Source organism: Tachypleus tridentatus, chromosome 13 (assembly GCF_004210375.1).
Source record: "Tachypleus tridentatus isolate NWPU-2018 chromosome 13, ASM421037v1, whole genome shotgun sequence".
NCBI classification, from domain to species: domain Eukaryota; kingdom Metazoa; phylum Arthropoda; class Merostomata; order Xiphosura; family Limulidae; genus Tachypleus; species Tachypleus tridentatus.
Genome location: NC_134837.1, coordinates 123,163,800 through 123,185,894, shown reverse-complemented (window position 1 = coordinate 123,185,894; position 22,095 = coordinate 123,163,800). Strand labels below are relative to the sequence as shown.

The window sequence follows — 22,095 nt, the reverse complement described above, 5'->3', positions numbered from 1 at the left end:
TTATATTCTACAAAATTGACTAATTTTATAAGTCTTTAGTACACCATATAGTTAGGGTGAGCTGTACCTGGCAAGCTGCAGATTGGAAGGTCTAAGGTTTGGTTTGGGGAACTGCATCACGAGCTGTAACAATAGATGTGACATATACACCACACCTAGTGCACGAATATGTGAAAGAGTACTAATTCACTCTTCGTAAGAACATACTATCGCTTTTAAAAATATTGTTGGTATTCGATTAACATTCATAGTTAATTACTGCATCTTTAGAAAACACCTATGTGTCAAAACAGTTGTTGGAAGTAATTGTAAGAAACAGCTTTGCAATATCTTATTTTATTCAAAATTTGATTAAAAATAATGTATTAGCATTACTTTATCACATAAAATACGAGATACTTTCGTACACAAGGAGAATTATCACATTAAACCCTAAAAATGCATAACAATTATTTATGTCAAAATACACTCGATTTTCAAATAACAGGCAGTAAATATCAATGTTAGCCTACTTACGTTAACGTACTTCAAAATAAATATTCAGTTTAAATGCGATATTTTAAATCTCGGAGCACGGAATACAACACGGATATGTTTGAAACACATAATATGATAGACTGATATTAAAATGTCATCGATCGTTAAGACTAACTCGTGCTCCACATGGCTGGTAAAAAGTATCGCCTACCAAGCTATTACTTTGCTGTTAAATAGTGGTAAATTACATTAAAAAAAGAACGAAATTAAAATCGCTCATAAAAGTTGGTCTCATTAAACTAACCCCCACACACACCAAAGGTGTGACCCCCTCACCGTAGGTGTGTAAGAACTTAATTAATCGCGGAACTTTTTTTTAATAAAGGAAGGTAAAGGAATCAAATACACGACAGTGTTGACCAGCCACATTCCGCCCACGAAGACAAAACACATTCCAAAGTTGAGCCAGTACTGGAGGTCTTCATTGTAGGTGCCCTTACCGTAGTTATACCTGGTGGTGAGATAGTGAATTCCGTTCAGATAGAAACAATGGCCCGATAAGTTGTTTCCTTGGCAAGATATCTTTACGCTGCCGTTCACTGAAGGGGTGTTTTCTAATAAGCTGTTGCCGTCAAATTCGTTCTCGTTAAGGAAAGCTCCAGCGTAACGGTAAATGACGCCATAACTGACGTAGTAAAGCCACTCCGGGAGGGCCGTCATCGTTCTGTAAGGTACAAAAGACATTTGAAAAAGGCTGTGGAACACAGTGTTTCAAGTTGTGCACAACCGAATTTGAACATTAAGGCATACATCAATAAGCTTCAAGCACATCAGAAGAATGATATTTTGCTAATTTGCTAAGGAAATTTGATTTACTGTTTATAATATATTCTATCACTGGAAGAATTAGTTGAGACTGGCTTCCGCTCAGAAGATTAGAGTTACTGTCATCAGCAAACTTTGCTAAAAGATTAGTTGAAAGAATCTTGTGCTAAGGTTAGAGTCATTGTTGATGAGGGTTAGTTAGAGCCATCTTGTGCTAAGGTTAGATTTACTGTAGAAGCATACCTTGTTGAGGATTAGTTGAAACCATCTTGTGCTAAAAAGATTTGGACTACGTTTTATTAAATCACATCGTACTTTAAGTCTTATGTGTCTCTGTGGAAATAGGAAAGAATGTATCTCTTGTTAAGGGGCAGGATTGTGTATTATCCTGAGAATGAGACTATGGTATTGTACTGTGGATAATATAAACTATTGTTTGCTTAACAAGAGATAACTGCTTAACTTGCTAACAGTATGAAATTTTTAAAATAGCTATTTGCAAGATAATAGATTTAAATATCTGTTTCAAATCTTCACACACACACAGCCAACTGGGATATCTTGAGGACAGGACAAAGTTACCTGACAATGAGAGTATGGTATTCTAATGTAAATAGCGTATACCTGACAGTGCTACTAGCTAGAGTGATGTAGAGGATGAGAATGAAGATGCTAGTTATAAAAGCTCGATAAGAACTGCGAATAAACATCATCAAGGATATTGTCTGTTGCTCAGAAAACACATAGACTGTCCATAATACTGCACAGAATGCTGCCCAGCGGTCCCACTCCTGACGCAGCCGTGTCCCTCTAGAGTAAAGAAACAGCCTTTTAAAATCTTTTAAAAATCAGCTGGTTTCAAATGAAAATCTTCTAATCCCTAACCACAGTAATAATACTAGGAAATGAACACAATCAGATATAATTACTTGAAAATACTGATCAAAAGTAAGGCCTGATGATATCGTTCAGAACTTAAATGTTACTTACAAATTAATGACACCAGTTTGCATAAACCCATTTTAAATAATTGTGTCATTTTATAATTCTGTGTACATAAACTAAAATTGATAGTGATTAGAATACAATGAGTCGTCAACCAATTGGGTATAAATTTTTTAACATCTCACCTGTAATGTTGGAAATATCAAAAGATTCAGACAGCTTTAGACAACTCTATTCTCTCATGTTAATTTACTCTTTTCCTACAGTATAGACTAACCTTTAAACTTCATAATGCTTCAGTTTAAACCAGTTTTTTCTGTCAATATAAAGAAACCATTCCAAAGAAACTAACTTACGCATATATGATTGTGGCAGCTGCCCAGACTGTCATCAAACTGAGTGGTAAGCTGTACAGAATATAACTAAATATGAACATTGGACCTCGGTAAATTCCTTCTCTGGCTTCTTGGTAGTAGCGAGTCCTGTGAGGGGCATCTGGAAGAACATCCTTAGGATCAGAAAGGGTTACTATACCAATCATATATAACTATATACATGGCTATGTACATACAGAAGTTAAGGTTTTCAAAACTTGAGACATCTGTCTTTGTTTTTAAATTCCACTTTGACGAACTTTCCAAATGTAGACTAAGATTCTAACACATTCTATCATTTTGTCTTGGTTCTGAGATGATGTTTTGGGTCAGTCAGGTCTCAAATACAAGTGAATTGGAATAAGAAGTCCAAACAAGACTCATTTCACACGTCAAACACATACCTAAATCTGCCTTGTCAAAAACAATTGTCAAAATTGTAAACTTATTTATTTAAAAAGGCACAACAAAGATACACAGATATCTAATGGAGCATGATAACATAATTTAAGTTCAATCAAATTAATGAAACTTAATCACAATATAAAATGATAAATGTTTATAATATAAAACTTATTGTTGTAAAAATCAGTTAAAGTACAAAACTTTGATAAAAGGCATAAAATAAAGATACTTGTAGAAGAAAGTGAGCAAAGAAATCTGTTTTATTTTTTCTGGGACCCTGTATCTGTGCCAAACATCTAGCTATTATTGAACGATATCAGTGGTGTTGCACAAAACTCATCAAAGTGAAAATGAATTTATAATATTGAAATATAACGTACATGTAACGGCAGTTATAGCAGCAGACAGAAGTGAAACGCCTGTCAAACAATTGAAAATCAATCCGTTTCGAGTGACAAAACTTTGCTGAGTCGTCTCCATGGGAAAATAAAACAAGAAAAGTAAAGTGAAGAACAGCGGCAACACCATCACTCGTAATGACAGCCTCTCGAGGGCGCTGTTGTTGCAGTTGAACAAGGATGCAAAGGCTCTCCTGCAAAATCAAAATTAATATATTGGTACTGAAACTTCAAGGTTAGCTATGGAAAAAATGAAAAATATGTTTGACAAGCATATGTTAATTTAATATCTCAAGTATGGAAACCTAAGATTTAAATTTATTGAGCAAAAATTCAGTTTAAAAATTTAACCCACACACATACTTTTGAATCTACTGAATACTTGAAAAGACAAATAGCTGCTCTTTAATGTTATCACCGACTGCTTAACCCATTTAAAAACTCAATAAAATTCATACCCTGTTAAATTCCTAAAGACCTGCCAACCAGAGGGCTGGCCATAAGCAGTTAATGGCAACTTGTATTGAGCCTCATTCTGATCAAGTGGTTCTGGTCCTGCTGTTCCATACTTCCGGTAGCGAGCACCTTCTGTTCTAAATTTATCAACTAAAGCTGCGATCTGGTTACTTGATTCAATGAACCTCTCTCGTGTACGACGGTCAACTGTAGCTAAACACACTGCAAAGATACTGTGATATTAGTAAGTGCAAACACATCAGGGTTATTTTTTTGTTGTTTTTTTTAATTTCATGCAAAGCTACACGAGGGCCACCTGCAGTAGTTGTCCCTAATTCAGCAGTGTAAGACTAGAGAGAAGGCAACTAGTCATCACCACCCACCACCAACTTTTGAGTTACTCTGTTACCAACAAATAGTGGGATTGACTGTCACATTATATCATCCCCATGGCTGAAAGGGCAAGCATGTTTAATATGATAGGGTTTTCGAACCTGAGAATCTTGGATGACAATTCGAGTGCTTTTACCACCCGTCCATGCTGGGCCTACATGTTAGGAAGCACGCTTGCTAGTCAATACTACTTTATATTTGAGGTCTCCCAAAAGTACAGTCCACATATTAATAGTGATTTACTGGTGTCTTTACATGTTTATAGTAAGGCTGTGATGACCACATATAACCCTGTCTTGGTTAATCACCCACATAACATTACCCGAGTCTTACTGTTAATTTGCTACTTTGTTAGCAGCTGCAAGTAGATAAACATATAGGCATAACAATGGTCACACAGAGTAACACGTGTGTCTCCTTACTAATGGAGAATCATTCTGAAGTTTGATTGAGACTAGCTACTAACAACAACACTGACCAACGTCTTTGTTACTACAGTAACAGAATGGTAGCTAGAAATAAAACTACATGGACTTTCTGTATCCTATCTAATAAAAAAGATCTTCTTGAACACTGGGAGATACTTACAGTAATACATCAATGGGTTTTCCAATTCTGGACACGGAAATCCTATGCTTCGGAAATAATCCAGCATCATCCGGGTGCTTCCTGAAAACAAAATAATGTTGGAATGTAAGGAATGATGTTCAACATATTCCATGTTGATATAATGCCCTGAAAAACATGGGCATGCCTCAAATGTCTTTGAATAGTTCAATTTAAGAATTTTTGTTTCAGTTAGCTTGTGAGATTCTTAAAAATACATCTTTCTCGATATTAGCAGTTACTGTATATAGAACTTAAAATATATTAAGAAAACTGACTCAACTGTAAAATCAAAAGTAATATTTATATTTCTGTATTCCTATACTAATACTGCCAGTTTTTTATTTTTCAATTTTGTTCTCAATCAAGGACCAATAAAACATAACTGTAACTGTTGAGAACCACAGCCATCACATTTGTACAGAACCTATAAAATTCACCTGCATCTGTTAGGAAACACTACCATCACATTCATACAGAACCTATAAAATTCACCTGCATCTGTTAGGAAACACTACCATTACATTCAAACAGAACCTATAAAATTTACCTCCATCATATCAAAACAAAACCCAAAACACTCACCTGTGTACACCACATCCCCTAGGCATAGATAAGTGACTCTATCCAAGAATGGAAAAATATCTGAGCGAGGCTTCTCCATCGTAAGGATGATGATCCTGTTGTATTTCTTGGCATGATTAGACAGAATGGAGATAATAAAGTATGTGTTGAGAGGATCCAGGTCATGAGTTGGTTCATCCAAAAGAAACATAACTGAAATAATATTAACATATTCACAGGAAGATCTCTGACATAATATTAAACAATACTCTTGGCTCAACTCTGTTAGTGGAACAGAATTAAGTTCAGACAAATGAAACACTTAATAAAAAGAAAAAAAAACTTATCAACTGAAGCAAAGACATGTTTACCTGGATCTCTTACCAGCTCACTTCCAATAGCCAGTCGTCTATATTCACTTGGTGTGAGACTGCTAACTTCTCTATTGGCCACTTGGTTCAAAGCTAGGTCAGCCATTACTTGCTTTACCTTGAGTTCAAAACAAAGAAGATAACTTTAAGGAAAAACCTTTTACTGTAAAATTTCCCTCTTTGAAAAAAACTTTCAGTTTTTTAATGTTTAAGACAACTGAATTCCATTGCAAGTGCTATTTTTTGCTAAATATTCTAAAATGCCTCAAAACAGTATTTTTAATAAAATAGAAGTTAAAGGTACTGATTCTATTTATTAACGTTACTTTTCCCTAGTTTTACATCAATGATTTTCCAAGTGTAAATAATTTGGGGGAAGGTCACCATAGCAATAAGTGTCTAAGTTTAACAAACTTACAGATGGTAAAGGCCATTTGCTCTTTCAGGGCTGTACTTGCACATCCATTCTTGAGGAAAATAATTATAACCAAACCCATTATATATATAATGGAAATAATCCCTGTTAAGCTAATGCAAAGTGTCAGCCTCTATTACAGCCAATAGCAACTCATTCGATTTGTCAGACACTTTGTTGAAAAATAAAACTTTCTCCTCACCTAACTCTCTTTACAATAGAGCACAGGGTTAACAGTTTGATGCTAAATGTTCTTATTTAAAAGTTATTTTCTTTACTAACGATGTCTTATTTATTTAACTGAAAACCACAGCACAGAAAATTGTCTTGAGAAATTAATTACCCGACTGCGTTTGGTTGAGCTGGACACTTTGGATGTTATGCTAAGATTTCCAGCATATATCAGAGTCTGGCGAACATTTAGTCCGGGAAGAAGGTCAACTTGTTTTGGAACGTAACCACACTGCTCTTGGAACAATTTCATAGACATAGGGACATCATTCAAAAGAATCTGGCCACGAGTTGGGCCAAGAGCTCTTCTTGCTATCACTTCTAACAAAGCCCTCTTTCCACTATCTAAAATAATCCAGGAAAATGCGAAGAAAAATTAAACATGAGATAAGGGCTTAGCAATCGTATATGTCCAACACTAAAAGCCATGATAAACAATGGTTCGTGCACAGCTAACACCCTAAACAGCTATATTTCTATTACTTGTGGATTAATATTTCCGAATTTAAGTATTGTCTTACGAAACGTAGTTCTGCTGAGCTATTAGTTGTGATATTAGCACAAAATACACATAAAGATCGTAAATTGTTTAACACTAATTGGTGGCCTATAAATATTTTCTAATATTTAGGCAAATCTAGTGGATTAATATACATAAATGTCATAGATTATGGTTTAATACTTCTTAGTGGCCCTTAATCGCCTTAAGTGTTTCATAAAATCTTCAGGCTAAGCTATCGGATTAGCTAACGAACACCATGTTTTGACCACTTACCTGCTGCTATACTTTTGGAATCTACAAAGGACGGATCTGAGTATTGAGCGTAATTGTTAAAACGTTTATTAAAGAGAAGATTAAAAGCCAGTATTGCCTTCTTATTGGCCTTGGTTACACGCACATCAGACGTGGGTTTCACCCTGTTGCCTTATTATAATATTTTTTTATTATGGCACGATTCAAAAAGAATCCCCCAGTGGCACAGCGATATGTCTAGGGACTCACACTCTAGAAATCGGGTTTCGATACCCGTGGTGGGCAGAGCACAAATAGCCCATTATGTAGCTTTGCATTTAATTCCAATAAATTCAAAAAAAAGTTTACCGTTTCGTTGCAACGGCTGAAATTGAGAATATAAAATATCTCATGCAGTAATTTCCGTTGTACTGATTTTAGTGATGCTAAATTATAGATGTTTTATTATTTTCATTTTAAAAAATACAATTTTGATGGCACTATTTATGGTTTAAATATTTTAATGACGCATTGTGTTGTGCAACAGTTATGTTGGTTTGGTTTGTTTTGAATTTCGCGCAATGCTACTCGAGGGTTATCTGCGCCAGCCGTCCCTAATTTATCAGTATAAGACTAGAGGGAAGGCAGCTAGCCATTACCACCAACCGCCAACTCTTGGGCTACTCTTTTGTCAACGAATAGTGGAATTGACTGTAACATTATAACGACCCCACGGCTGAGAGGGCAAGCATATTTGGATGTGACGGGAATTCGAACCCGCGACCCTCAGGTTATAAGTGGAGTGCCTTAACCACCTGACCGTGACGGGCCCAGTTATATTGTCCTTTGCAATTATCAATCAGTCTTTAAAAACAGTTCGTCCCCCAGTAGGACTGCGATAAGTCTACGGATTTAAAATACTAAAATGCGAGGTTTGTTTTCCCCATGCTGGACGCAGCAGATGGCACATTGCGGCTTTGGTCCGATAAACAACAACAATAAAAACAATTCATCTAAACAACTGAGACCACCTAGCGAAGTTAGTAAGAGTTTAAAATAGAATGACCCAACATACGAGGTTTTCATTTGTAAACTGAATACTACTAATGTAATTGCTTATACAATTTTCGTTCCACTAAAACAACAAAATCTTTCAACGTGAGTGCAAATTGCTATTTATGCCAGGGCAACAATAGGATTACACCTTCCAATGAGAGGGGGTAATTGTTAGGAACTTACTTTTTAAGTAGTATATATCAAGTAAATACATGGCTATGTTGGGCTAAGGATTCTTCTACAGTAGGTGTCTATAACTTGTTGGTGATCAGTTAAGAAAAAAACTAAACGAACAGTACTCACTCCACTTATTTTCAAAATAATATATATTAAGAACCAATTAAAACATATGAAAAAAATCTTTACACTATCTAACTGTCCCATCAATTAGCATACATACGTATACCGTGCTTGTCGTCCGATCATTTGATACTCGACTGGTTCTCACTGCTGCACTACTGCACCCAGTGTGTGATAGAACCTTCACTTTCTTGTCTCCAACATATTATTCACTTACTGGCAGGTTGCCAATTGGTATCACCTCTTGATGTTTGTCACATGCTCCAAGCACTACTGACACAGTTGATCCGTTTGCTATCAAATCTTGAACCAATCATTAGTCATGCACTGATCAATTATGGAATTGACACTTCCATCTTGTGACAAACATGGTGTATTTAAAATATTCTGTTTCTTCTGGCAGAAGCATCTATGGTGGCAGTTACTCTTTTCTTGTTTATCATCAGTACTACCTTTGTAAATAGCTCCAGCTGCTTTGTGTTGAGATATATGCTGTTATTTGCTGGTAGACTTGCAGTCTTTTGCAATGTGTCCCATTTTATAACAAACATAGCATTTCTTCTCCTTTCTTTCTATTAACTTTCTGTCACCTTTTATAAACTCTTGAATTTGCCAATTAAACTCCCTCTATGTACTTCTGTATTCTGTTTTGTCAGCTTGATCATCTCCTTTATGTCATTTGACTTTAGGAATAGTGTTATGTCTGTTGAACATGTAATCATGAACTTTTCTTGTACTAATAAGTCTGCCAATCCCTTAAAACTATATTTCACACTTGGCAATATCAGTCCATCTGGTGAAATACTGCTGCAGACGTGCACAAACTGAAATACAGCTTGTACAGTTTGACTTCTCTGAACTTCCGACAAAAACCTCCTTCAGTAAGTTCATATCATTTCAGTAAAGCCACTTTTAGTTTGTCATGGTCCATGGCATCTTCTAACGTCGTGCTTGAATATACCAGTAGGCTGTTTCCTGTGAGAACTGGGCTGAAACAAACTAACCAGTCGTATTCGTCCCAGTTCTCACGTTGGGCAAATCTTTCATATCTCTCGAGGAAAACATTCATGTACTTTCTGTTCATCAAATCTAGGCAGCTCGAGTCAGCTGGCCCTCACTTCATTGTTATTATTGGGTCATTTTTCCTTCGGTCGGGTGAGATTACTGTCTCATTTTGTGCTCTTATTCTTTCTCTTTACTTACTAGTTTTTCCTTTCACTCGTTTTCTTCTTTTGTCTTCCATCTTCTTTTCTCTGCCTATGCTTTTCTCTCTATCTAGTTCTAGTTGTTGTTTAACAAACTCTTGTCGTTCATGGTCTTTTATCCCAATATGCTCTCCACTTTCTATCCATTTATCAGAACTACCATTATACTCAATAGCCATGTCAGGAAATCTACACACTATTTATGCTACTACCACGTTTCTTCTCCCACCATTTACCTCTGTATAATCCTGGCTGTGGCTCAGCAATTGTCAGTAACTTACTTTTTAAGTTGTATATACTAAGTAAGTAAATATATTGGTGTGTTGGGCTAAGGATTCGTTTACAGCAGGTGTCTGTGACCTGTTGGCAGTTAAAACAAACAAACAGCACGCACCCCAATTATTTTGAAAATAATATATATGCATATATATATTCAGAATAAGTTAAATGTACGTAAAAAAATTCCTTTTACTATGGAGGTTATAACTATATCTTAATCAGTATATAGTTCTTTTCTTCTTGTCAGAATTCCACTTAGACCTATTCAATTGCTTAAGAATTCAGTTGACAAGCCAAATTATTTTTCTCTACTTCGATCGCCAAAAACTTTCCGTTGTCGTTGAGTTACCACGGTTGTATCCTATACTTCAAAACTTATCTAGTATTTCCAAGAATCGGCTGTCTCTATTGTCTCGACATCAGTTAATTATAACCACAACGCAAAAATTCTTACCGCGTTACGCAACTAAAACTTGTCTGTCATAAGTACACCTTTTAAATAATTGCTTTTAAAACTTTCTTGTCATGAAAGAAACTAAACAATCTTGAAATATTAACTCACAAAATAAATAAATTAATAGTACCTAAACTAAACAATCATATCTGACAGTAATGTTATGTATACCAGGACAACAGGATTACTCCTTCCATCAAGGGCTCGGCATGGCCAGGTGGTTAAGGCACTCGACTCGTAACCCGAGGGTCACAGGTTCAAATCACTGTCACACCAAACATGCTCGCCCTTTCAGCCGCGAAGGCGTTATAATGTAACAGTCAATTCTACTATTCATTGATAAAAGAGTTGGTTGTGAGTGGTTATGACTAGCTGCTTTCACTCTAGTCTTACACTGCTAAATTAGGGGCAGCTAGCACAGATAGCCCTTGTGTAGCTTTATGCAAAACTGAAAAGAAACCTTCCACCAAGAGTGGGTGATATTACCTAAGTACGTGTCCAAACTTTTATAAATACTAGTAAATGAAAGGAAATTATATTGCAGTTAATAATATTAATCCAAGTCAGAAAATCTGAAAAACAACAAGAATTCTGTGAAGTTGGAAACATTCAGATCTTTTCTTTTTTCGCGAAACATTTTGATCTAACAACACTAAGGTTACAACTTGTATTTGACTTACCTATCACTGGACATATAACTGTAATACTACACACATGCACACGAAACTTGAGTCTAGAGATACAAAACAGTTTATTGAAAGAAATTGCTTCTCGATAGACAAACAGAAATGAAATCAGCACAAGTAAATAGCATTGTAACTTCTAACATATGTTTATATATACAAGTGTACATCTGGGAAATGTAATTACCCTTAGAACCGAGTACCGCCATGACCTCTCCAGCGTGGACCTCCATGCTAACATCCTTCAGGATGATCCCAGTAGGAACTGACCCTGTCAACTTTTGGAAACAGCTACCGGGCTCTACCTGACCAGTGTGGAATACACCAGCAAGTTCTAGCACGTGGTCACTGGCAATCATTGTGTAAGCTAGAAGAAATAAAGGAACAACGTTATCACATTTTTAGACTTACAGGTTTACACTTACAACATTCTTGGTTGATTAAAAATTAATGTTGACCAAATCACGTTACAAAATGTGTTCTGCTGATATTTTGTAAGTTATATGAACATAATTTTGCAACCTCATTAGTCGTTACAGTACATGTCGCCATGATCAGTAATGTACCTATATTGACAATAGCACTGCAACGTAATTTACACAAACTGTTTATATGTCTAACACACGTCACTTCTTCCTCTAGATTTTCCATAAGCCATCTAATGGACAAAGACAATGGTTTTCCAGAGCCACATTCAACAGTTCCATTGCACACAACACAAAAGTCGCTCCATCTGGCGACTTGACTGATATATCTTGTTATAAAATAATCTGAGTAAATTCTTCATTCTTCAACTGCTTAAGGTACGCAACCGGTGAATGGATATGTCGTGTAAGTTTGTTTGTTTGTTTTTGAATTTCGCACAAAGCTACTCGAGGGCTATCTGTGCTAGTCGTCCCTAATTTAGCAGTGTAAGACTAGAGGGAAGGAACATAGTCATCACCACCCACCGCCAACGAATAGTGGGATTGACCATAACGTTATAACGCCCCCACGGCTGAAAGGGCGAGCATGTTTGACGCGACGGGGATGCGAACCCGCAACCCTCAGATTACGAGTCGCACGCCTTAACACGCTTGGCCATGTAAGAAACGACTGTACACGGAACTTGTCTTGCTATTTCCAGATATAGATCCTTCTTGATTATGTTATGCAATGTTTACTTGGACACGTGGACTTCAAGTTTATGGATTCTGAATTGTTACCAGACGCCGCATGTTGCTTACCACGGTTAAGATAAAAATTGTTGCACGCGTTTCTTTGATACCTCAATGTAATCCATGTTCCTTTTTTTTTTCCTCTTGTACCGTTAAGCTTTGGAAATTTAAAATCTCCAGTCTAAATACATCGTTTAGAATACAGATGTTTAAATAATTTGGGTCGAAATGGGCTATCACATACCTTCCCAACAACGATCAGTTTTTGGTGACGTCACATTACCTAAGATACGTCAAACAATGTTAAAATCTGAGTTTGTGTTTTAACTTCGCACAATGCTTTTCTACATCTACTTATGCTAGCGGTCCCTATATTTGAAGCGAGAAACTAGAAGTAAAGAAGCTAATCACACCATCTTTTGTCAAATACTGGGCTATTCTTTTAACAATGAAACTGGGATTGATCGTCAAATTATAACGCCTCCACAGCATAAATGGCGAGCATATTCAGTAACGGAATTCGAACTCGTAATAAGCAGGTTGCGAGTGAAGCACCGTATTAATAAATGTATTTAAATTATTTCTCTGCATTAGAAACCACTTAGTTAATCAAAGCGACAGTAGAAATTTAATAATATGAAAAATAAAAGAGAGCTCACTTAATAGGAAACCCTCACTGGTAACAAAAGAAGCTTAACTGCACGACGTCACTGATTGGGTCTATCCCACGGTTCACATCAGTTTTTAAGACAACTCATGACCAGAAGGGCAGATTAAAGTATATATGAATGTCACACGTCTTCATATTGTTGTCTTCAGCTCAAAACACGTATACTGATGCTCATGTAATAAAAAAAAAGTATGTTAGTACCCATACGTATTATTATATGTTTGGGTACAAATCAGCCACGTCACGATAAAAAATGGAATGGATTTACTTTTTATACGAACCAATATTCTGAGCACCACGTTTTGAATGTCTAGTCCACTTGTGTGTATTTTTCAGAGTTCTAAATGTAAGATTTACCAGTGTTTCTCAATTGATGAGCCGCGAAAGGCCTTAGGATTAGACGACAGTGTTTTAAAAAAGGAAAAACAGCAAAAGTATAATACAGACTACATAAAACGAGCATACATCCAGTATAGCAACTATGAAACAACATTGCTATGCGTATCATACTTCTACTATTTTCTGCGGTGAGTGACGAAAATTTTCTAGAAATCTAGCGGAACGGATCATGTTACTAAAAGGGTTGGAAAACGCCGACATACATGAATCAAATCAGTCTTCTTAGCTTATATGACAGCTGAAAACATGTATCTACAAATTAACGGACCTGGCGTTTACATACTGCGAACAGTTTTTTCATCTGTTCTTTAAACCCCTAATAAAGCGCAAAAATAGCCATGACCCAAATTACAGTTTTTTTGTTGTCTTTTTGTACTTGAACAAACAACGTTAACTCTACTGTAACTTAGCAACAGAAAACCGATTTTCAGCCTAAAGATGTTTATGTCCATCCAGGAAGCATGTATTATAACGCCTTTATTCTTGATTGGAGGAAGTTAATTGTATTTTAAAATAAGACAAACATGGCTGCCTTTTCTTGGGAATTGGCTGTTGTTTGTTTTATCTGAGAGAATGTGTGTTAAATATACGACTTACTTCATAACTTACTGAACACCCCACAGCGGGTCAGGGGTAAGTTTAAGGATTTATAGTGCTAACGTCCAGGGTTCAATTCCCTGCGGTGGACTGAGTACAAATAGCCTATCGCAAGCGTTACACCACGAAAAACAACGTATTTTCAACTTATACTGTCATACAGTTTCAATACCGATCTGATAGTTTCGTAAAATAAAAAAAGTTCGCGAGAAGGAAAAAAACATTTTTACTAGAACCTTCTTGACCATGAATGTTTTCGGAATTGTTTATCGATGCCGGTTTTCGAATGAATCTCCCATCAACAATGTTAAATCCGTTGTATACGACAATGCTTCGTCAAGTAACTGGTGATTAAACCAGATGATTTCGATTTCCAAGCTAGTTACTGATACCACAACAAAAAAGGGTTTTGTGAATTAATAAGAACATCTTCAGAAAGATGCAAGTAAATGGAAACGTCTTCTTAAGCAAGTAAATAAGAACACCTTCAGAAAGATGCAAGTAAATGGAAACGTCTTCTTAAGTAAGTAAGTAAGAACACCTTCAGAAAGATGCAAGTAAATGGAAACGTCTTCTTAAGCAAGTAAGTAAGAACACCTTCAGAAAGATGCAAGTAAATGGGAACGTCTTCTGAAGCAAGTAAATAAGAACATCTTCAGAAAGATGCAAGTAAATGGGAACGTCTTCTTAAGCAAGTAAATAAGAACATCTTCAGAAAGATGAAAGTAAATGGGAACGTCTTCTTAAGCAAGTAAGTAAGAACACCTTCAGAAAGATGCAAGTAAATGGAAACGTCTTCTGAAGCAAGTAAATTAAAACATCTTCAGAAAGATGCAAGTAAATGGGAACGTCTTCTTAAGCAAGTAAATAAGAACACCTTCAGAAAGATGCAAGTAAGTGGGAACGTCTTCTGAAGCAAGTAAATAAGAACATCTTCAGAAAGATGCAAGTAAATGGGAACGTCTTCTTATGCAAGTGAGTAAGAACACCTTCAGAAAGATGCAAGTAAATGGGAACGTCTTCTTAAGCAAGTAAGTAAGAACACCTTCAGAAAGATGCAAATAAATGGGAACGTTTTCTGAAAGATGCAAATAAACAGAAAGAGCTGCTGAAATGTTGAATTAAATAAGAACATTTTCTGTGGGGTTCCATGACAACTGACTTCTAATAGTAATCTTTGTCGTTGTTACAAGGTCATTGTTCGGAGAAAGACGCTTTGCACTTAAAAGGGATCAGGTTCAGTGGTTTTATTTTCACTCAAGCCTGCAGATGACAGACACTTCATCGAAGGATCGCACGCAAGCATGTTTTAACTCAATAATTTCACAAGCGATGTTAATATTTCTACAAGTTGAACAAAATAATACAGTAAACCCTGCTACACGATTAACATCGCAACTGATATTTTTACATCACCATAACAACGCATGGTCAGCAGTGGGTAAAGATGTCTCAAACACGTTCATTCCTTATGTCACAAAAACACGCAAGAAGTCTTCACATACAACAATAAAAAATTATAAACTGACAGCTTTCGACAGGTGGGCCTTTCTTCTTTAGGTTGTACTAAATGGAGAAAAATCCACTTTTCGAAAGCAGTCGGATTATAAAGTTTTCACCATTTTCCACATGTGCATACTTTCAGTTTTGTAAACAATACATTCACAATCTATTCTTTCCTATTATATCTACACACTATAACGATGCTAATTTATCGCGACTGTAAAATTACCGCCAGAGACGCAGTACCTTCATATTTATGTTTACCTAGGAGAAGTAATTAATTTTTTATTGTCCATCTTAGCAAATAACACAAAGCTGAGACGAACCACACATACCTGAGAGAGCCTGTACAGTCTTATAGAATGTTGGAGAACCACACATACCTGGGAGAGACTGTGCAGTCTTGTAGCGTTCTGGAGAACCAAATATACCTGGAAGAGTGTATCTCAAAACGGCTGGTATGGATATTAACACTTCAGGTTAAGAAGATGACCTAGGAGGTCGAAACGTTGTTTTCTCCTTATCAATAAAAGTGTCAATACCCATATCAGCCGTTCTCAGATACATTTTTATTTCACATGGGTTTCTCGTTATCAAGAATACCTGGGAGAGACTGTACAGTCCTGTAACATCTTGGGGAACCACAAATAACTGGGAAAGGTCACAGAATACTCTAGGAGTTACAGAAATAGCGTGTTCCATATTTGGAATCGTGAGTATGGTGTAAGAGGTACTGTCAAATAATATTATCCGATCATACAACAGAAGCCCAGGAGTTCGCGGTGGGTGTTGTTGGGTAACTGTCTTATATGGTGCGTCAGTTCAAAATTAATAACGGCTACGTGAAAAGCCTTTGTGCAGCTTGACACGATATTTGTTTTCACGAATTCTTTTCAAATAATCTCTAAACAACAATTCCGTCGTAACACGGAATACAGACAAGTTTCAAACAGTAAGACAGTTTATATCCGTGCCATCACAACACGAAACACAGACAAGCTTCAAACAGTGAGACAGTTTATATCTGTGTCATCACAACACAGAACAACAAAGACAAGTTTCAAATAGTAAGCCAGTTTATGTCCGTGTCATCACAACACAGAACACAGACAAGCATCAAACAATGAGACAGTTTATATCTGTGTCATCACAACACAGAACACAGACAAGCATCAAACAATGAGACAGTTTATATCTGTGTCATCACAACACGGAACACAGACAAGCTTCAAACAGTGAGATAGTTTATGTCCGTGTCATGTCAACACGGAACACAGACAAGCTTCAAACAGTGAGACAGTTTATGTCCGTGTCATGTCAACACGGAACACAGACAAGCTTCAAACAGTGAGACAGTTTATGTCCGTGTCATGTCAACACGGAACACAGACAAGCTTCAAACAGTGAGACAGTTTATATTTGTGTCATCAAAACACGGAACACAGACATGTTTCAAACAGTAAGACAGTTTATATCTGTGTCATCACAACACGAAACACAAGCAAGCTTCAAACAGTGAGACAGTTTATATCCGTGTCATCACAACACAGAACCACATAAAATAAGGAAGATAATACCTCTAAGAACAAAATATTTTCCTCAGTTTATCAGTTTTTCTCTACAGAAAGATAAAAGTGCTAGAAGTGTCATATTTGAACAATGATTCGAATACAAATTCACATTTGACGAACAGTGCTATAGTGTTATCCAAATACAAACCCTTATTTGAAAAGCATTCGTAAGTGCAGTTCAACTACATACCCACATTTGACGAGCAATACTATATTATGGTCAATATATTATACATACACAGATTTGGCGTGTATTATTACTCTGTGGTATGAACAGAAACCTATATTTGAGGAGCAGTAGTACTGTGTGATTCAAACAGAAACTCAGATTGGAAGGGCAGTACCGTAGTGTATGCGATTACAAACCCATATTTGAAGCGCGTGCTTCGTGTGAACTGTCCAAACAGGAAGAATACAGAAAAAAAAGGAAGTCACATTTTAAAATCTGAGACAGGAAAAGTTTTCACTAAGTTGTTTTTTTTCCTTTTTTTTTCACATCAGTCTGTAATAATTATTGTCCGTCAATGCAGAGAAACAATTACCGTATTGTACGATTTTCAAACATTTTGAATCAGTCATTAATAATTTCAATGAGAAATTTACTTTAACAACCAGTGAATTATTGTATATTCAACGAGCAGTAGTTTTCCTTCATTAGAATAAAATAACAGCAAGAATTTGAATCCCATCAAGTTACAGGATAATTTTTCCATAGTGACATGAAATATATGTACACACGTGTGTGATTTCCATGACACTTTTAGTCACCGATGCTTGTCGCTGCGAAAGTGAAGAAGAATGAGTGAAATTAACAGTCAGTGAAGTGAAAATTTTGTTATTTTTGGATATTTCCTGAATTGGTAGTAAGTGTGGCCTCGTGTGTAATTAAAGACGCACATTGTGTTCTGAGTGAACAGTTTATACACGCTCGCTAAAAGACCTGATTGTTGAAAATACATAAACTCAATTTATCAAACAATGCCTTCCACTCCATATACAATATTAACTGTATTGTTTACTGCGGGGTGGGCTGGTTGTCATTAAACCAAAAGTACACAGTCCCCTATGTTAACTGTGCCAAATAGTGGGATTGAACCCCGAATTTAACGGTGTGTGCTCCAAACGCAGGGGTCTGTTCAAACAGGTATTAATTTACGCTGTCAAGACTTTGTTTAAAGTTCGAGGTTTCATATCGTACCATCTCCATTCTTCCCGAACGAATGTTGACTGCTACTCTTTTAAAGTGCTCTACAGAAATTACACATGCAAGACCAAGAATATTGCTGAAACAGTAAATCAACTTTATTATTAGAACGTTATGTTTATCTTAATGTTGTTTAACTGCTAATTCTGATCAATAATTTAATTCTGTTTATTTTCTTTGGCTAATTTTGTCATAAGTGGTTTTAATTTCACGCCAATCAGTATTTAGGGAAACGTTTGGAAGACGGTATAGATTTGTCACGCGAAATATCCTAGTCAACAAAAATTAATGAGGAGCAGGTTTCAAAAACACTAATAATGTCAAGTAATTCGTAAATGGGTCGCATCGTAAGATCCTCCCGGGTGTATCTGTATACCCTAACCTCATTGGAACCATCCCAAATCCGTTACACCCCACATCCGGTACGCATTGTTGAAAACCCCCGACCTTCGGTTGAAAGTGAGTCACGTGGCTCCTACTGCACCTACCACCACAAAAACGTAATATGTTAATAAGAAAAATAATGGCAAACAAACTTTCACGACGCTTTGTTAAATAGCCTTCAACAATTAAACTCGTTGGCAATACGACTCACCAGTCACTTCAGTAAACATCACAAAGTATCTCATACCAACTTAAAAGAAGAGCAACTGACAACATACTTAATTATAGTTTACACCCTTATCAACAGAAACTAGTGTTTCGTTAACTTAACTAAATAATAACTGACACGTCTTTCAAAAATATGTCTACATTTTTAAAAATGACAACACTAATCATATAATGTCTGAGAAATTATGGGAGTTTCATGTAGGTTAATCGTTGCAAATACACAATAATATTTAAATAAACACCATTGTTATCTCACCTGGAAAAGAATTAGGTTGTCGAAATCGTTAGCAATAGGGTAAGCTGCTTTTCTAACCTCCTCCTGTCACTTACGATAAGCAAATGGATTGCTGTAGAGTGAGACAGAGAAAAAAACAACACAAGTTTAACAACACGTAATCTTTCTTAATTAGACTAATAAAATTGTGAATATGTTATAAATCGTTGACATGGCACTCGCTACACTTTCGTCTCTTTTCTGTTGTCCCCCCAAGCGTCTCTAACATACTAATGCCAGACAATCGTTGCTTTTCTAAGGCCGACCAACCGAACTACCTGTGACGCTTTAAACTTGGAATGTGAACGTGGTTTTGATTGGCTTATATTTCCAACAGGTGTTTTCATGCAGTGCTGCCGTCGGCCCTCCAAGCAGGTTGTGATGATGTGGGTAAAGATGAGGAAACCGGTTTGGTATTGCAAAGAGACTTAAGATCTGACCTTTTATGCGTGAGACCGAACAGTACCATAGAGTTTTCTTAGTTATGAAGAATATGAAACGTTACAATGAATAGGTCAGTATTCCCAAACCAACACTTTAACTGATCACAGTCACATCATCTCAAGAAGAGGGCCACACTTGATGCCACTGGGTCTTTTACTTGGCTGAGTGGTACTAGCTATTAATAATACAGCTTTTATATAAATACTACAAATATATCTCCACAGGTCAGCAGGTAAAATGTTTTTCTACATTTCTTCAAAAAAACTTGTAATATATATAGGAGCAAATCAACGAAAAATGTCAAATGTTAGAAAAGCAATTACCCCGCTTCCAAACAAAAATATAGAATAGTGAAGCCTGACAATGAAGTACTAGTTTTACGTTTGCTGTGTGTGTATGTTTATATGACCACGTATGATTACACTCTCAGTTAAGAAAAATCAAAGAGCTATGACCTTTACCCACGCAAAAATAAAAGTGTCACACGCCCCACACCAATTCAGTTTCGCTTACGTTGATAAAATCACTCTTGTGCTACGACTCTACGCGGTTTGCTATCTTACACAGTACGATTAGAGCTTTTGGTCAAAATTTAACGTTTCAGACTGTATATAGGGAGATCCAAGTTCGAGCCGTTATATGAAAACGATCCATAGTTTCATTTGTGGTAATCAATACCGCTATTCAGTTGAAGAGTAGCTGTTAATTAGTTCCTCATCTTTTTTAAAACAAGGGCGTCTTTGTCTGGGCTGTAGCGGTCTCTGATCTGCCCCTTTAGCTCATGGATCACATAATATCTGTTCATGTTAAAACTACCTAAATACTCTTTGCTTGAACCAAAATTTGTTTCATTACGAGAATAAATTATAAAATGTTTAACTATGAAACATTATATAGCAGTAATTGAAAATCATCTACATTAATTTGATTTTTTTTAATATTTGCTTTGAAACTTGCAATAATTATGAGTTACGTGCGCAAGAAAAAGTTAAGTGTCATCGTATGGAAGTTCCAATCGTTATGTATAGATTTATCAGGAAATAAAGTAATCTGAAACAATAAACTTTAATAACTAGTAATTAAAACGACACATTAGTGAACTCCAAACTCGAATTCTTAAATAATTCAGAATTAACTTATTTACATGTGGAAACCTTATTAAATTTGTTACTTAATTCACTGAAGTACATTTTTCTTTATGGTACGAAACTTGAAGAAATGCTTAATAATCGCGAAATCTGAAATTATTGTGGGCAGGATTAAATTCAATTCATCTATGACACCTTTATTTTTAATTAGCTATATTTTTGTGCACCAGCAATACCAACTATGAGACCCACCAGTGGCACAGCGATATGTCTGCAGACTCATATCACTGACAACCGGGTTTCGATATCCGTGGTTGGTAGAGCATAGGTAACCCATTGTGTGGCTTTGTGCTCAATTTTAAACAAATAAAACCAAGCGTAGTGTTCGCGTATACCCCATTCATTATTATTATTCATTAGGATGTCTACTTACCTACCCTCTAATGAAACTTCTTTTAGACAGGATTACATTAAATTAATCTGAGACATTGGGCGTGATTAAATATATCAATACAAAGTGTTTGATCTCCTGAGTCTAAAACTGTAATTAGATTTCAGGTTTGACAAAGAGATAACGGAGTTATGAGCTAAAAGTTTGTACTCGAAAAGAACCAACAAACCTAGAGCCATTCCATGAGCCGCTATGCCGCGGCTGAAAAAAGAAAGTGACTTAAGACACATTCTATACTGAATCTCATTTATCATAACAGCAGTAATATCATTACTTTTCACCTTCTTGAAATCATTATTACCTAAAACAAATTGTCAAAAGTAAGCTTTCTTTGCATAATAAATAAATAAATATTTATATTCAGAATGGGAACTGCGAATATGCGATTGAAACGAGTTTTTTATATATAAACAAATCCCAAGTATACTATCGACATCTGTCTTTATGTTTGGATATTAAAGCTTACTTTCTTTCATAATCATACGATTAAAATTGGATTTACTTTGTTCTTGTTTCTGCGTCAGTAATATTCTGGTAGGTTATGTTTGTTTCTTGGGAATTAAGCACAGACTTAGACAATGGGCTGTTTGTACTCTGCTCACCACGGGCATCGAAACCCGATTTCTAATGGCGAGAATCAGAAGACATACCATTGTGGGGAAGTATATTATGATAGAACGGCCCTACAAAATTATAGTGTAATCTTCTGGTCATATAAATCAAGTGGCAAGTCGACAATATATTTACTTCTACTTTTTTTTTCAACATGAAAGGGGTACATTTCCTTATTGACAAAAAAATCGTAACGTAAAAAAGCACATTATATATATGGATGAAGTCATGTGTTTGAAAATCCTTCTTTTTTCCTTTTCCAAATATCAGATTATTAATGTTTAGGACATTTTGTGATTGAAGGAAGAACGAAATATTTGTATAAGTTTTGTTTTTGATTTCT

At 36.0% G+C, this 22,095-nt stretch overlaps 1 protein-coding gene across 2 annotated transcripts; it reads right to left on the bottom strand.

The window, feature by feature from the left end:
- Positions 1-320: 320 nt before the first annotated feature.
- LOC143236905 (ATP-binding cassette sub-family G member 5) lies at positions 321-19,440 on the bottom strand. 2 transcript variants are annotated; one of them, XM_076475574.1, is made up of 11 exons: positions 19,140-19,440; positions 11,358-11,537; positions 6,573-6,805; positions 5,815-5,932; positions 5,465-5,656; positions 4,862-4,942; positions 3,883-4,102; positions 3,407-3,618; positions 2,604-2,742; positions 1,927-2,112; positions 321-1,201 (listed from the first exon to the last, which is right to left on the bottom strand). In XM_076475574.1, the coding sequence occupies exons 2-11, from the start codon at positions 11,527-11,529 to the stop codon at positions 835-837; spliced, it is 1,920 nt and encodes a 639-aa protein (XP_076331689.1). In that variant the 5' UTR covers positions 11,530-11,537; positions 19,140-19,440; the 3' UTR covers positions 321-834. The 2 variants fall into 2 exon arrangements, with proteins under 2 accessions (XP_076331689.1, XP_076331690.1); XM_076475575.1 differs by lacking the exons at positions 11,358-11,537; positions 19,140-19,440 and adding an exon at positions 8,650-8,775.
- Positions 19,441-22,095: the final 2,655 nt, after the last annotated feature.